This window comes from Trametes versicolor (genome assembly GCF_000271585.1).
Source record: "Trametes versicolor FP-101664 SS1 unplaced genomic scaffold TRAVEscaffold_2, whole genome shotgun sequence".
Classification (NCBI taxonomy): Eukaryota; Fungi; Basidiomycota; class Agaricomycetes; order Polyporales; family Polyporaceae; genus Trametes; species Trametes versicolor.
Genome location: NW_007360322.1, coordinates 3,488,151 through 3,504,151, shown reverse-complemented (window position 1 = coordinate 3,504,151; position 16,001 = coordinate 3,488,151). Strand labels below are relative to the sequence as shown.

Here is a 16,001-nt window from a genome sequence, read left to right as displayed (position 1 = left end):
GACCTCGACCTCCCTCCCGCCCTGCCACCGCCGTCCACCAACCCTCACCGCCAACCAACCCTCACCGCCAACCAGCCCTCACCGCCAACCAACCCTCACCACCCTCCCATACTTACCGACTCGTTCTCCAGCCTCCAGCCCCGGCAGTCCGCACCGTCCGCGCCGTCCGGGAGCCCAATTGACCGTTTGGTGTGGCGGACACCTTCGGGATGAGCTTGAATCCGGATCCAGGCCTCCGGATCGTAGGCCGCGTCGCGCTAGTGGGCGTACCAGCGCCGCTTCCCTCGTCCGTGTCGCGTTCGCGCGCTCTACCCTTGACGCTGTGCTCATCTCGACCCGGACGCGCGCTTTCGTCCTTCGCGATGATGATATCTGGCACCTTCTTCCGCACTCCCTCCGCAGGCTTCGCTTTCTTCGTCGGGCCTTTAGACATCATGCCCTTCTTGGGCTCTACGCCCCCCGCGCTGGGGCCCGCCGCTGACTTGGCCGACGCGCCGTCGGCTTCGCGATAGCGCGCATGCTCCCAGACAGGGTCGGACTCGGGGATCCTCAGGCTCTTGTAGATCCCGCGTGCCTGCCGCGATAGACTCAGGCGTTCGTCCGGTTCCAACAAGGGCCATCCGTACGGCCGCACGTCGCGCCACGACTCGGGCTTCAGCTCCCATAGCTGGGGCGTATCAGGACCGCTGCCCCTAGTTCCAACCTTCGGCTGCCCCACCTGCGCAGCTGTCAGAGAGCGCGTATAATCACATACTAACCAGACAACTCACGCTGTGCAACAGTGAGATCACTTCCTTCTTCATCTGCGGAGAAGGATCCTTCCCCACACACAACCCGATGGCCTGATCGGATGTCCGAGGCTTGAGCGCCAGGCAATGGATCAGACGCGCTCTCGTCGGGGGAACCTCGTTTGTTGATCCATTGCCGTGGGAGCCAGAGGCCGGAAGCGGTGACGCCACCCTCGTCTTCATGCCCGACGGCGGGCGGTTGACCGGGGGCAGAGCTGGACGACGAGGGGCCGTGGCGTCTTTCCGTCTCCCCTTTACGCTGGAACGGCTCAAATCCGGGGGCGTGTCGAGGTATATGGCCTTGCGCTCGGTGCGCTGTTTCTCGGCCTCTAGCGTTCGGTCACGCACCGAACTTTCGACCTTCTCCCCGAGCTGGCGGTCCACAGTAAACTTGCCGATGACGTTGGCGTACATCTTGAGGGGGGCCATGGGCTTTTGCGCCGAAGCCATGCGGAGGTATAGCTCGTGGGGGCCGTTCTCTTGGTCGGCTCGTACAGAGTAAAAGGAATCATGGATATAGAGTCCCTGTGTGGGTGTCAGAGTTGCACATAAGCTGTCTAGAGATGCGGACGACGCACTGGGTTCTTCCCGAACTCGAAGTGCAGTTTGGGGAGGTTCTGCGCGTCCTCCAGCTGCTCGAAGGTCTCCGCCGACATGCGGAACAACATGGCCTGTTTGGGTTTGGTGTGCATAAGATCTCCGGGACCAGGCTGCCCCTGCAGGGTGAGGGTTGCGTCGGGTGGAAGAGGCATGGTGGCTAGGGTATCAGAGTCGGACAATGCAGCAGCGAGTGGCGCGGTATGGGGGAACGTCAGAGGGAGGTACAGGCCAATCTACTGCGCAGAGCCACCTATATAGGCAGATGTGGCGGGTATATGCGTCGACGACGGCGACAGCAACGGGGACAACGATGAGGGCCCGAGCGACGAGGTGGGTGGGGGGAGGAGAGTGGTTGTGGCACCGCCGTCCGCTCTGGTCTGCTCAGATCGTATCAACCCACGTGCGCTAGCCGCCCGCCGCATGTACTAAACCTTCGCGGACCCTTCTCTTCATTAACTTTGAGCACCTCCTCCATACACCCTCTAAGCTCGCATAACTGCACCGCGACCGCCGTACATGGCTACGAATGAGAGGATATGTTTCACGTTTCAAGTGGCCTGTTCACGCGCGGTCAATAGCGCACAGTGTGAATCGATATTTGACTATCCACAGCGGTTTCAAGGCGAGATGGCCGAGCGGTCTAAGGCGCCAGACTAAGGTGTTGCAAGCTGCATAATTATCTGGTCCGAAAGGGCGTGGGTTCGAATCCCACTCTCGTCAGCTAAGTTTTGTTTTGTTGCATCGGAGTCGAGCAACGGAGGAACTTTCATGGGCGACGTGCGTTTGGCAGATGTCGTAAGGCGGTGACCAACTTGAAGGGACCCCACAATCTAGCTTTATGGCCACATGCAGGCTGTTGCATGGAAAGCTCGGTCCAACATATCGATCGTCCGAAAAGGTGGAGAAACTCTTGATAAGTACAATTGAGGCTTGGATCCAAGGCAACGACAGGGAACGAGACACGAAGACCGGGGAGCGTCACTGTGTGATGCTCGATGTGAGGGGTTGGTCCTACTCAAAGGCGGCGGAGGAATACATCCCGGCGCCGTGTGCAACGCTTGCGCTTATACGCAAACTCGACAAGGGATCCGTCTTCTCAGGGTAGATACGTACGGTCCGCGCGAACGGCCGACAATCCGGGTAGATGTAGAAGTCTTCCTCGGCCTGCGGGTCTGCGACATTGTGCTGACTGCAGGCCATGAGCGTGTCAGCGGCGGAAAAAGCTCAACTTCCGAGACGTGACACTTACCTTTTGCAATGTTCGACCACACCGGTGCGGCTGCGATGGTGGCAGCGCGTGCAGGACATCAACGGGGCCGTAATTTGGAGGTGCATGTCGAAGCCCGCCAGCGACGAGGTGATGACTTGCTCGCGCTCACGAACACGCGCAGCGAGCTCGGCGTCCAAGACCTTCCATTTGCCTCCACAGCCAGATTTTGGTCCCATCTTGAACGCGGGCGGCTTGTGCGCGACCTGATATGACCGAACAGGTGAGAACATAGACTCGGAGCGATCGGCGTACTACGCACCGCTCGCCACCAATCCAATGCTTCCCGGCATTGCACCATGGGATCTGCTGAACAAGCCGTGCAAACCAGCCTGGCCTCACATTCGTCCATCTCCTCGTGTGTTGCCATGTCCGGATCCAGCCCACAAGCAGCGACGACAGAGCGGGCGGCCGCCACCTTGGGGCTGATTGAGAACACGTTCTTGCGATCTCGCCAAGGAAACCGATGTCCCTTCTTTGCGCAAACGGTTGATAGCGCGCGCTTGTACGGGGCGCCAATGTAGGTCGAACCGCGCACGCACTTGTGCGCAAGGATGTTCGGCCATCTGAGGTCCTCGCGCTCACAGGAGGCGCAGTGGAAGGTGACGATCGCGAGCGAGAGGGGGTCGACGCCGTTTGGAGCTTTGAGGACGGCCTCAACCTTCGGAAGAAGCTCCGCTTTGCGTTCTGCAAACCATTCAGCAGCGAGGGCGGGTATCGTGTCCTGCAACGCCTCGAAATCGGCCCGAGTGATCTCTGTGGTGGAAGGCGCCTCCGCGAGTGCTTGGAATTGAGGCGCCAAGGCCAGGTCCGAAAATCCAGCCTGGATATCCGACTTGGCAGTCCTACGTCCTTGCAAATCCTCGCGGGCGGAGATGACATCGTGTAGGATGTTGAGCCGCTCACAAATGAGCTGGTGTCGCTCGTGTGCGAGGCGGGCAGTGCGTACTCCCTCCACATAGTCTACGACTTCTTGCCGGATAGATCGCCATGCTACTCTCGTCAGTTAGGGTTACAACATATTATGAGGATGATACCTAAACCTACCATTTTCAGTGAGCTTCTGGGCCTTGCGAACAACCTTGAGCGCTTCGAGCCTATGAAGGGTGTATCTTGACATGCGACCCAATTCGTCTTCCCAGCCCTCTTGCCGGAGCCGTTCCAAGATACTTCAACAAATTGTGTTAGACATGCGGACCTCTGAGTGTGTATAGCATACCTCTGGACCCGAGCTTGCCTGATGGCTTCCAATTCTGCGGCTCTACCATCTAGCTGAGCAGCCTTCCAAAGCCTCAGCGCATTAAGTGGCTGTATGCGACCTGATGAGCTGATGTCTTCTCGCTTGACAGCAGTATAACTTACAGCCTTTCTCTCCTTGAGAGTATCCGCTTGTTCTTGAATACAGCGCGTCTTCTCGTTGTCAGTTGTGCATCCTTTCCACTTTTCTTGAAGGCGCAAGACTTCGGGGAGATGGAAACAAGCCATGTGATACGGCACATGCTTCCTGTCAAATGAGGTGCTGAGAGTCAACGAAAACATGAGGCACGTCGTAAGCACTCACGTTTGTGAAACATATATTACGGTGATGAATTCTGTCACGTCCACTTCGACTTCCGTCTTTATTTCTCTCAACAAAGCGTGACCATTGAACACGTCAGGCAAGATCCTAGAGGGCCGCATGAGGCGTATTTCTCGCGGAAACGATGACTACATGTCCACCTACAGTTTGTCTTTGCACGGTTGGCAGTAGCGAGCATAGATCTCCCAGACCGTAGTCTGGATGTTCGGCTTCAGGCAGTTCTGTTATGTCGTAAGCATATACATTCAATCGAGTTTTAAATGCGTTGCTCACATGGCAGTTCGTGAAGAACAGCAAGTTGGCGTACTGTGGCTCACTTAGAAACGAAGGGCATTCAGGGAGACCCTCGACCTGCTTCCGCGCCGCCTTCCAGAAGGGCGCAGCACTTCGACTCATCAAAAAAGCGCGGAAGGCCTTCGACGTGCGCGCGATGTTTAACAGGTCGCGCGGGTGCATGCAGCTGAATATCTAGCGCATATAACGATGAGATAATGAGAAATAGGCGAGAACCAAGAGCGACCTCAAGAGAGACCAGCCGTACCTCTATCAATATATCCAGCGGCATGTTGGGTATGTCCTTGAGGCCACCACGTCTCCCACGGATAGCGCGGCGAGGGGGAGTGCGGTTGGAGGGACCTGCATCCGTAGCTGCCGAGCCTTCTAGTACAGCACTCTCCGCAGCCTGACTCGGAGGCGTGCCACTCGTAGGAGGCTCGGTGCGCGCTGTTCCCTTCCTGGCTTTCTTTCTAGGGGGCATGGTGGGAAGTTTGGATGGCTATATGCGCGAGCGAGAGTGGCACTCGAAGGGAGGGAATGAGAGTTGTAAAGAGGGAGGTTCGCGAGCGGCCGGCCGCTGCCTATGCTGTAGATCTGAGATTCGCGATCTGGATCGACGTCAACTAAGCCGTTTAGTCTCGGCAGGTCTCGCCACGGACCCTTGCAGCCTTTGCGCATGCGGACCCTCGGTTCCGATTACATTGCAAAAAGCTCTTTCAGAAACATGTAGTATTGAGCGTATCAAGCGGGAAAATCGGTTATAATAAGTTGTGATATTATTGATACCGGATAGACTATCATGTTCTGGTACTTGTGCTACATATATCAAGGAAGTCGTAATGATTAATAGTGTAGTAAAGAGAAGCCCAAGACGGCGTAGGTTCGTCATTCGAATACGGACGGCGCATAGAGACCATACCCGTACTCCACAGCAGTAGCCGCGCGGGACGCGCCGCGCTTTAGGTTCTCGGGATAGAGGGTGATGCTTCGCTCAGGAGGCCTCGAGTCGGGGTGTTCGTAGTAATCCAGCTCGGGTTGCGGGCCATTGATGTTGTGGCGACTGCAGTCAGAGGCGGCGTCAGCGATCACATAATTTTGGTGCACGGCGCACTTACCTCTCGCAGTGTTCAGCCATGGCGGCGCTGTCGTGGCAGTGGAACTCGCAATGAGCGCAACAGAGCTTCTCCTCATCAAACAACGGCCCGAGGGAGAGCAGAGTCTGGTCGTTGCACTCAACCTTTTGGACCCGGGCTGTAAGTGCCGCGTCGAGTAGCTTCCACGTGCTCTGCCCTGGGACTCCTCTGCACTGGCGTACAGTCCCAAACATGCCTCCGGAGGGCCGGCCATGTGCGACCTGTGGTGGAGCCACTTCAGCAGACGCCGTGCCCAGCACAAAAAAAGCACATACCGCCCCCCTCCAATCGAAGGTCTCCTTGCTGATAACCTCGGTATTTGGCGGACAAGCCATACATACTAGTCTGGCTTCGCTTTTGTCCATCTCCTCGTGTGTCGTCACGTCTGGATCAAACCCACACGCAGCAACAACGGAGCGCGCTACCTCTACATGGACGTTCGCAGAGAACATGTCGTCCGTCGCTGTCCACGGCGGTCGCTTTCCCTGCCATATGCAGAGCTCCACCGTTGCCTGGCCCCATGAATCTTGCCGGTATCCCACACTCCTAGCACACGAGTGTGCGAGGATGTTAGGCCACTTGAGATCCCCACGGTGACAGTTGTCACACTTGAACGTGAGGATGGCCAGTGATAGATTCGGTTGAGGGGCGCCTTCCCCATGAGGAAGAACCTCCAGAGCTTTCTTCAAAAACTCCTGTTCGCGCTCTGTGAACCACGCAGCCTTGACGGCCGGGATCGTATCCTGCAGTCGTTCGAAATCGGCCTGGGTGATCTCGGGGCTTGAGGGTGCGTCGACCAGCTCTTGGAACGGAGGTAGCTTCGCCAGATCTAGAAAGGAGGCCTGGAACTCCGTTGTCGATGTCCGGCGCCCGAGCGAAGCCTCATAGGCGGCAGCAACGTGACCAAGATAGACGAGTCGCTTGCTAAATTCCCCGAATCGTTCCTTGTCGAGGCGTGCCGCTCGCACCCCTTCCATGTGAGATATGACTTCCTGTCGGATGGACTGCCAAGCTACATGTGTGGTCGATATCACTGGTATCTCCAGTGAGAGAGGTCGACATACTGGTGTTAGAGAGCTTCTGGGACTTGCGTACAGCTTTGTTTTCTTTGAGCTGATACAGGGAGTAAGTGGTCATCCGGTCGAGCTCATCTGCCCAGCCTTCTTGTCGTAACCGGGCTACAATGCTGCACATCGCATAAGACGCGCGTATGAACGACTAGCGCAAATACGCTACTTACCTTTCATATCGAGCCTTCCTGATGTTCTCTAGTTCTTCAGTCCTGTTGTTCGATTCTGTCGCCTGCCAGGCTTTCAGAGCTTGAATCGGCTGTTGGGAAGCATCATAAACGATTGGTCGACCTATCCGCGCCGTATTACAAGACTTTACCAGGCTCCTCTGGTTGCGCGCGGCCACGCGCCCCTGGGCGAACTGAACCTTCTCCGCTTTGTTTTTGAGAGTCTTCCACTTCGCCAAAGCTTCTTCGAAGTGAGGAAGGTACACAAACGGTGTATCGTGGTAAGAATTCTTGCTAGTCTTCAGTTGAGCAATGCAACATAGGAAGAAGGTGCGGCATATCGACTCACGAGCGTGGAATAAGAGCCGTGCTGACTGCGAAGTTGCGCACTTCCGTCTCCGCTCGCACGAGGTGGTTGAAGTCCGTCGCGTCATATGCTCTTTTCTGAAACCTGGGTGGCACAATGTGAGACCAGCGTAATCATGTGTGTAGGAAAACATACAGCTTGTCCCTGCATCCTGGACAGTACCGCGCATAAACCTCCCATATGATGGTCTTGACGTTCGGCTTCAAGCAGCTCTGCTCGAAAATTAACGCGCGCCTTGCGCTTTGAACAATCACAAGCTACTCACATGACAGTACGGGAAGAAGAGCAGGTTTGCATACTGCGGTTCGCTCAGGAATGGTGGACAGCTCGGTAGCCCCTCGACTTGCTCGCGCGCTGCCTTCCAAAAGGGCGCGGAGTTACGGCTCGTCAAAAACGCGCGAAATGTCTTGGACGTGCGCGCTAGGTTGAGCAGGTCGCGCGGATGCATGCAGGTGAATATCTGACGCGCGAATGCAAGCGTCCGTTAGCTCTCCAAAGCAGCGATGTATCTGAGCGGCGCAACGTTACCTCTATCAAGATATCCAGAGGCATATTGGGCATATCCTTCAAGCCGCCGCGCCGTCCGCGGAGGTTGCGACGAGGAGGTGGGCGGTCCGCCGGGAATGTTGCTGTGGCAGCATCGGGCACGTCAGTGGCGGGTGCACTGTCCTTTCTTGCCCTCTTCCTCGGAGGCATGGCGGCTAGGTAGACACCTTACGCGCCGTAAGGTGTGCTTGAGTTGGTACGAGATGGAGGTTGGGAAGAGAGAACGCGGGGTGGCTCAGCGCTCAACGCCCGGGGTCTTCCCTTCCCTAATAGTCACTTAGATCGCAGATCTCAGATCCGGGATCTGCGCTACGAGCACTCAAATTAAGGTTATAAGCACATCAACTCGTCTTCGGATTTGACCAAGCATTCAACTAGACGTTATTTGCAGTGGGGGTGCGCCCGTTGGAAGTTCAATATTGCGAGTGGAGCAATACCAGATCCTGTAGATTTCAGCCTGTTCACAGTGCGAGAGGCCCACGCGATGGCTCCATGTAATACAAGCGCCGGCACCACCTGAGCTGGTACAAACCTGCTGCAAATAACCTCTACTTGTAGGTACCCCCTTGCACTCACTCCCTTCTAGCTTCTAGGCCGAGATCTGACTGCCGTAATATGTGCATACCCAGGAAGCTCAGAACCAACGTGCACTCACTTCAGTTCGCATCTATCCAGAAACTCGTACATCCAAAGACGGAAACAATCCGGACACAATGATGACTTCTGCTACTATACATACTGCTGCCAGTGCTGGACAGATGACCAGGTTCTAGGATGCTACGCCAATGATGACGGTCAATGACTACACGAAACTTCGGCTGCGAACACCAACTGAGATAGTGAAGAGCCATCCGGTTCAAACACGGACGCCGGCGCGTAGAGACCCTGCCCGTCCTCCACAGCAGTAGCGGCGTGAGAAGCTCTATGTTCGAGGTTCTCAGGAAACAGGGTAACGCTCGGCTCGGGATACCATGAGTCGGGGTGGACGTAGTAGTCCTTCTCGAATTCCGCAACAGGGATCTTGTGCTTGCTGTGGTTGCAGGAGTGGTGTTAGCGGCGGCCAGTGAGTTTTTATACACCGCACACTTACCTCCGACAGTGTTGGACTATGCCGTCGCAGCAATAGAACTCGCAATGAGCGCAGCAGAACCTCGTATTTCCCAACTCAGGCTCAACGTCGGGCGGGTCCGGTTGGTTAAATTCAACGTCCCAGACACGGAGCATGAGCGCAGTGTCGAGCAGCTTCCACTTGCTCTCTCCCGAGGATCCTTCGCATCGCGGCGAGTTCCCTAGATTGATGTCGGGAGGTCGTTTGTGCGCGACCTGTTGTGGGGGCGTAAGCAAATATTGACCATCCAGTCCAGACTCGGAGAGCTACGTACCGCCCCCCTCCAAGTGAAGGTGTGCTTGCAGAGAAGCTCGGGATCCGGCGGACAATCCATACAGACAAGTCGCGCCTCGAATCGGTCCATTTCCCCGTGCGTGGCCACGTCCGGGAATAACTCGCATGCAGTAATAACAGAGCGTGCTACCTCCACATGCCAAACGCTGGCAGAGAACAGGTCTTCCGCGGCTTGCCACGGGGGCCGATGCCTATTCCAAGTGCAAAAACGGACGATCGCCTTGCTCCATGGCTCCCTCCCATTGAAGTGCATAGCCGTAGTCCTAGCGCACGAGTGCGCGAGAATATTGGGCCATCTGAGATCCTCACGATGACACATGCGACATTCGAACGTGAGGATGGCCAGCATGAGGAGGGAGACGTCACTGCCGATAGGAATCACCTGCTGCGCCTTTTGCAGAAACTCTTGCTCGCGCTCGGCGAACCATGCGGCCTTGAGGGCCGGGATCATATCCCGCAGCTGTTTGAAATCTTTCTTGGTGATCTTCTTGCTTGAAGGTGCGTCGATAAGCTCTTTGAATGGAGATCGTTGCGCCAGGTCTAGGAAGCACGCCTGAATCTCCGTCATCGCCGTACGGATCCCAAGGGAGGCCTCGTGGGCAGAGACGACGTCGTTGAGATAGCCAAGCCGTTTGAAATAGCTCTCGAGCCATTCTTTCTCGAGACGCGCTTCCCGCACGCTTTCCATCTGGGCTATGACATCCTGTCGAATTGACTGCCAAACTGCCAGTACCGTTAGTATCGCTTGTCTCGCCGGTATGTTTACTACGAAAGAGGGACGGACCGGCGTCAGTGAGTTTATGGGGCTTGCGTACGGCTTTGTGGTGCTTTAGCTCGTGCATGGAGCCTGAGTTGGCCATGCGATTCAGTTCATCTTCCCAGCCTTCTTGTCGCAGCCGGACTTTAATGCTGTACTTCTATGAGGCACGCGCATACGTGAGCAATACAAACGCATTACGTACCTCTCAAACCGAGCTTCCCTGATGATGTCCAGTTCTTTGGACCGGTTGCTCAATTCTGCGGCTTTCCAATCCCTCACGGCGTCCATCACCTGTATGAGAGTGTCATAATCGAACGTCTGGGCTAATGATACGACGACTCACCGAAATCCTCAGCTTGTGCGCGGCAACATGCTCCAGGGCGAAGTGAATCCTCGCCGCATCATCTGTGAGAGCCTCCCACGTCGCCTCGAGTTTCTGTATCTCAGGAAGGTAGACATGGTCCGTCTCGGAGAATGAGTTCTTCCTGTTGTACATGTGAGCAACGCGATACAAGAAGATGCAGCGCGATAACCCACATCCGCCGCATAGCAACAATGGTGACCTTGAACTCGGACACGTCGGTTTCCTCCTGTACGAGCTGCACGAAATCCTTCGCGTCGTCTACCGCTTGCTCTCCTTGAAACCTGAGGAGCGCCACATGAGCCTCACGATATTGGCATGCATGAATATCAACGTACACCGTTTCTCTGCACCCAGGGAAACAGAAGCGAGCGCAGACTTCCCATATTACGGTCTTGACATTCGGCTTCAGGCATATCTATGTTAAAGTCAGTACACGGCGTCTTGCATGCGCGCTGAGCGCATGCCACTCACATGACAGTAGGGGAAGAACAGCAGGTTTGCATACTGTGGTTCGCTCAGGAAGGGCGGGCAGTCCGGCAGACTTTCGACCTGCCTGCGCGCGGCCTTCCAGAACGGCGCGGAGTCACGGCTCATCAGGAACGCGCGAAAGCTCTTGGACGTGCGCGCCAGGTTGAGCAGGTCCCGCGGGTGCATATAGGCGAATATCTATCGCGCAAAGTGAGCGGTTGTGAGTGTCCTCGACTTCGAGGCGTTTCGGAGGGCGGGGGACGTTACCTCTACCAAGATATCCAGGGGCATGTTGGGCATATTCTCCAGGCCACCCCGTCGCCCCCGCAAGTTCCGACGAGCAGGTGCTGGTGCGAGGACCGGCGGTGGTGCTTCTGCAGGAGCTGCACTGACACTGGGGGCACCACCAGAAGCAGTAGTCTTCGCCGTGGTGAGGGCCGTGTTCTTTCTTCCCTTCTTTCTGGGAGGCATGATGATCAGGTGGAGGCTAAACGTGTCGCAAGGAGTGCTGTTGTGGACTTCTGGTGCGAGATGGAGGTTGTGAGAGAGAACGCGGCGCAGGGGTGGCTCGACGGTGTTCGGAAGTACTCGCGCACGGCAGGCAAGGTGCGGAAGCCCCTAGGTGCTATAGTCGGGGTATAGCCTGACCAAAAGGCTGAAAAGGATGTGATAGTCTGAAAAAAGGGCGGAAAGGATGCGATAGTTTGACGCCGGTTTTGACTATCGCATGGCTGTAGTGGCATGTCAGTTTTGACCTTTGTCTGCCGTGTCGATACGATACAGTGTACGGATCTGAAATCCTCACGAAGATCAACCGAACGCCCCAACAAGGTATGAACGTACCTTCATATCCAAAGAACCAAGGCGTGTACGCTTTCGGGTACCTCGGGGCCAGTAGCTTTGCATTCTCTCCAGTCCGTATCTAAACGACAACTCGTACATCCAAAGGAAAAGCTCAATCAAGGCGGTCTCTACAAGCACTACGTATTCAGAGTTCGTTCGGGAAGAAAGCAACGTCGCAGAGATGAAGCAACACGGCGCGAAGGGGTGAGGTACGTGTGAAGGGAAGTTTAATAAAGAAAATGCGGAACAACCGAGCCGTTGGCAGTCCAAGGGCGTGCGCGCGCTGATATACAGATGGTGTACACGCGCGCGCCGCCCGGCGACATCGTGTCCAGGTGTTGTAACGGTGTCGTAAAGAAACCAAAGGGCGGGACAAGGGGGATAACACAGCACAAGCACACAAGCACAAGCCTCCGAAACGTCTTCGTCTTCGTCTCCGCCATCCGCGCGTCAACCTCGTAAGCAGTCATGTAAACAGATCGTACAGAGTTCAGTTCATATCCTCCCAGTTCGGCCGCGGCGCGCCGATCGACAGCTTGCCCATGATCTTCCGCTGGCGCAGGTTCTTCACCTCCGTGCTGATGAGGTCCCGCAGCCTCTCCAGGTCGAGGCTGCGCTCGGCCCGCGAGCCCATGAGCAGGTTGCGCCAGATGCCCGCCGCGGCGACCGAGTTGTCGATCGGGAGCTGGAGAGGCCGGTGAAGGCGGACCATCTTCTGCATGAGGTGGTCGGGGCTGGGGTATATGGCGTCGGGCCAAGCGATGCGGATGGCGAACCACCAGCCCAGAGGCTACAGGCGTACGCGTTAGCATCATGAGAATAAAATATTGGCAAGTTACTCACGCGACCATCCGGTAGGCATCGTTCCGGGTATGTGTCGTAAGTCGTCAAAGAGCCATCGGGGAGGGAGAATCTACAACATCCCGATCAGTCATTGCGAGGATGGACCAGTGTGGCCAAACGTACCGATGAACCACCCAGTGGTTGTCGTCGTTCCGATGCTTCGCGAGGACGATGAGCAGCCTCGGGATACCCTCCAGCCCAAACGGCGCCCACAGCTCCCGGAGCATCCCGCACGCGTCTCCATGCCTTCCGTTGTACACGGCGGTGCTGATCGCGTCCGCCATGTTCGGCGGCACGAACAGACGGTCGACGCGGCCCGGCGGGCTGTCCGTCATCTTCGCCCGCACATAGCGCTTGTAGGTCTGCGTCGACCAGATGCTCAGCGCGATCTCGTCCACCTGCATGCCGCGGTTGCAGCTGTTGACCGCGTTGTCGAGCTCGCTCATCGGCCACACGATCGCCCAGCTCAGTAGGCGCTGGTGGATGCGCTGCCACGGCGGGAGCATGCGCGGCTCGTTGCTGTACTCGGCCTGGTGCCAGACCTGCCCGTGGTCCATCATGTCGCCCCGTACGTCCTGCGGGATGGGCGGCAGGGGCGGCGAGGCTGCGCGACGATCCGTGTACCCGCCAGTGTGGCCGTCAGGGATCTCGGGGAGACCGGACTCCGTGATGGCAGCCTGTGCGTCGCCCTCTTCGTAGTCCTCTCCGTCGTCCCTAGCGAGCTCCCAGGTCTTGTGCGTAGCGACGGACTGAGCGCCGTTGTTCGGCTTGACGCGCAGCTTGTACAGCTCCTGCTCGAGGTACTCTTGGCCGGGAGAGTTCTCGCGGTCCTGAGCGGCGTACTCGCTCTCCAGACCGCGCCCTTCGCCGTCCGTTGTCGCGTAAGGGTGATCTTCCTCGTCCTCGTACCCGTCCTCCTCGCGGATGGCACCGTGCATTGACCCATCGTGGTGGTGCATCGACCCGGGCAGGGTGTGCAGATGCGTCGACTCCCTCATCAACTCGGTCTCCTGTGTCTGGTACATGGACTCGTCGCCCGTTGGGTGTTGACGCACATCGATTGTGGGAGTCATGGTCTGGGGGTAGCCATTCATCTCTGAGCTGGGGTAGTGATGATGGTGATGGGGGTGCTCCTGAGGGAGATACCCTCCTTGACCGTCAGTGAGATACGAGCCGCCTCGAGAGGTTCGTAGACTCTTCTCGATCTTAGGAGCGAGGTCCTCCATGCGGTTGTTCATGCGAAGGAATCCCTGGATCAGCTCCTTCGCCCATTCCGGAGGCTCCTGGTTGTTGCCCAGTTGTGTCCCGCCTCGAGACTTTGACATGGACGACAGAGCAGCCGCGAGATGAACACCGGGGTCATGATCGTGGTACGACTTGCGGTAAGCCTTGATAGACTGGATGCGCACGGAATTCATATATATGGCTGTTATTTCCGAAGCACGAACAAACACTTACCTCGTTGTCGTACTTCATGCCGAGTTTCTTGACCCGGGCCCTGACCGCCTTGCGCACGGCCTTCTTCACCGGCTCACCCATGGGTTGATCTAGGGCGTGAAGGAGTTGACACAACTCCATGTCGTGGAAATGGGAGTTCTGGACCTCAGGCTCCAGCATGGAGGGTGCCATGGCCGAAGGCGCATATGACGTCCGCGTCCGCGAAGGCCTGGTAAGAAGATCCTGTACCAGACGTTGTTCTTCCGCGCTCAATTGTTCCACAGGAGAAGCTGGGCGCGAAGGCGTTGGAGTAGTGTCGGGGTCGTTGGCCGGGTGTCTGGAGCGCGCAGGGGACATGGGAGGTGCCGAGCGCAGCGCTTCAGTGGCAGCTACGCTGCGCTCACTGCGTTCACGAGGCATGCGTGTCGCCTGACTCCGAGGAGACATAGGTGCTTGGGAACGGGCTGCAATATTATTCGTGAATAATTTACCAACCTAGTCTCTGCACAAACATACCGGCACTCTGGGACTTCGCGTAAGCAGGCGCTTCTGTGGGAGCACGTCCATTGACTTCGGTGGGGGCACGGCCGTTGACCTCAGTGGTGCTCTTCACAGACTTCGCGGACTTCTGCGACATCTCGGCTTGCTGTTGTTGCAGCTGCTGTTGCTGTCTCACACGACGGGAGCCTGCCTGTGAAGCAGACTCCGAGGGTGCGATGGAGTACGCCTTCTGCGTTCGCTGGCCATCATCGACCATCGACTCGGGTAGTGGTGGATATGCGGTTCGTTGGGTCTTCTGGGTGTTGCGGGACTTGACAGACTGGTTCTGGGACGCAATGGTCCTAGGCGACAAAGGCCTCTCCGCGCCAGCGGCCGTGGCCGTACGAGTGGGAGATAATGCACGAGAGGCAGACTTCGGGGACAGCAGCTGCATCACATGATAAGTAACCACGATCACGGCAAGCGAACACACCACATACACCATTCTGAGCGACAGAGGGAGGTTTCTGCGACACCTTGGATCGACTGCGCGAACCGACGCCACTGGGCGCACCGGCATATGATGTACCGGCTATTCCAGTCGTAGCAGCGGGGGCCATACCAAATTGCTGCTTGCACGTGAGACGCAATCCCGACAGCCTCCGACACAACCTGCTTACCTGGAACGGGTTGGGGTGACTGCTAGTAGGTGAAGCTAGCACCGTTTCGGGAAGCGGCACGCCCGCAGCTTTCAATGGAGAGCCCTAGCAACGGCTTCCGTTCAACACATGGCAGCGGACCAACACATCGGAAGCGTACCACCGCATTCCACTGTTTGTTCCCATTGTAACTCTCGCGAGGGAGAGGTCCGAAATTGCCAAACGACGAGCCATACGATTCAAAATGGGGGCCGGGAGGGTCATCGGGGCCAGGCTCGTGTTCCGGCTGACATTCATGAGGCACGAGGAACCGGACACTTCGAGACGGGGTGTACTCACAATTCCAGTGGTGTGAATGGGGATCGTGCGCGCAAGCTCGGAAGCGTTTTCCTGGACGTCTGACCTGATGTCATCGCCATTCTCTCCATCCGCGAACTCCTCCATGCGGCGGACACTACTGGCAGCCTTACTTTTCGCGCGAGGGGAACGCATGCCCTGTGATCCGACACTGCTACTGCCGTCGTTTTCGGGGGGAGTGCTCTCCATACTCTGGAGATACAATAACACTGTTTGAAGGGGACCGCGTCAGACGATACGTGTCGACTTGGGGGGAGAGGCACAGTACCTTTCTCGTCGGGCGCTGTGATTATCTCGGCGATTAATGACCAGGGCAGGGAATCGAGTGCAGGAAACATGAGGCGCACCGGGCGTGTTGGACCGCATCATGAGCGTATGCAGATTGCTCTGGGATCCTCCCACAGCAGACATAGTGGCGGCAGGTCGTGGAGTGGTAGAACTGAATGCAAGCCGGTAGGCTATGGCACGAGAACGGGAGCACGAGCGGCTGAGGTAAGATACAGGGAGAACAAGAGGGGCGATAAGGTATCCAGAGGGCTATTAGAAAGGAATATGCGCGGAGGGAGTGAGGTCACACAGCGGAGGAGGGAATATG

General features: G+C 57.0%; 4 protein-coding genes and 1 non-coding gene across 5 annotated transcripts; 1 reads left to right on the top strand and 4 right to left on the bottom strand.

The window, feature by feature from the left end:
• Window positions 1-112: 112 nt before the first annotated feature.
• On the bottom strand, window positions 113-1,540 carry TRAVEDRAFT_43806 (uncharacterized protein; the record flags this gene model as incomplete). Its single annotated transcript, XM_008035731.1, has 3 exons — window positions 113-718; window positions 771-1,313; window positions 1,367-1,540. The coding sequence occupies 3 exons, from the start codon at window positions 1,538-1,540 to the stop codon at window positions 113-115; spliced, it is 1,323 nt and encodes a 440-aa protein (XP_008033922.1).
• A 469-nt stretch (window positions 1,541-2,009) lies between these two features.
• TRAVEDRAFT_t32 lies at window positions 2,010-2,108 on the top strand. Its single transcript has one exon. It is a non-coding gene; the product is annotated as a tRNA-Leu (tRNA).
• Window positions 2,109-2,345: 237 nt separating this feature from the next.
• Window positions 2,346-5,022, bottom strand: TRAVEDRAFT_69491 (uncharacterized protein). The gene is made up of 10 exons (XM_008036431.1): window positions 4,776-5,022; window positions 4,508-4,702; window positions 4,379-4,455; window positions 4,217-4,321; window positions 4,018-4,159; window positions 3,875-3,963; window positions 3,703-3,824; window positions 2,918-3,648; window positions 2,638-2,861; window positions 2,346-2,577 (listed from the first exon to the last, which is right to left on the bottom strand). Exons 1-10 carry the CDS (start codon window positions 4,989-4,991, stop codon window positions 2,400-2,402), a joined length of 2,079 nt encoding a protein of 692 aa, XP_008034622.1. The 5' UTR covers window positions 4,992-5,022; the 3' UTR covers window positions 2,346-2,399.
• Window positions 5,023-5,319: 297 nt separating this feature from the next.
• On the bottom strand, window positions 5,320-11,258 carry TRAVEDRAFT_69490 (uncharacterized protein; the record flags this gene model as incomplete). The annotated part of the gene is made up of 21 exons (XM_008036430.1): window positions 5,320-5,570; window positions 5,626-5,864; window positions 5,919-6,655; window positions 6,708-6,829; window positions 6,884-6,972; window positions 7,033-7,174; window positions 7,230-7,331; window positions 7,383-7,459; window positions 7,513-7,707; window positions 7,776-7,876; window positions 8,533-8,570; window positions 8,626-8,823; window positions 8,884-9,116; window positions 9,176-9,918; window positions 9,980-10,104; window positions 10,158-10,246; window positions 10,299-10,440; window positions 10,493-10,600; window positions 10,655-10,734; window positions 10,791-10,985; window positions 11,055-11,258. The coding sequence occupies 21 exons, from the start codon at window positions 11,256-11,258 to the stop codon at window positions 5,396-5,398; spliced, it is 4,134 nt and encodes a 1,377-aa protein (XP_008034621.1). The 3' UTR covers window positions 5,320-5,395.
• An 862-nt stretch (window positions 11,259-12,120) lies between these two features.
• TRAVEDRAFT_34613 (uncharacterized protein) lies at window positions 12,121-14,330 on the bottom strand (the record flags this gene model as incomplete). The annotated part of the gene is made up of 4 exons (XM_008035487.1): window positions 12,121-12,420; window positions 12,474-12,543; window positions 12,597-13,870; window positions 13,932-14,330. 4 exons carry the CDS (start codon window positions 14,328-14,330, stop codon window positions 12,121-12,123), a joined length of 2,043 nt encoding a protein of 680 aa, XP_008033678.1.
• Window positions 14,331-16,001: the final 1,671 nt, after the last annotated feature.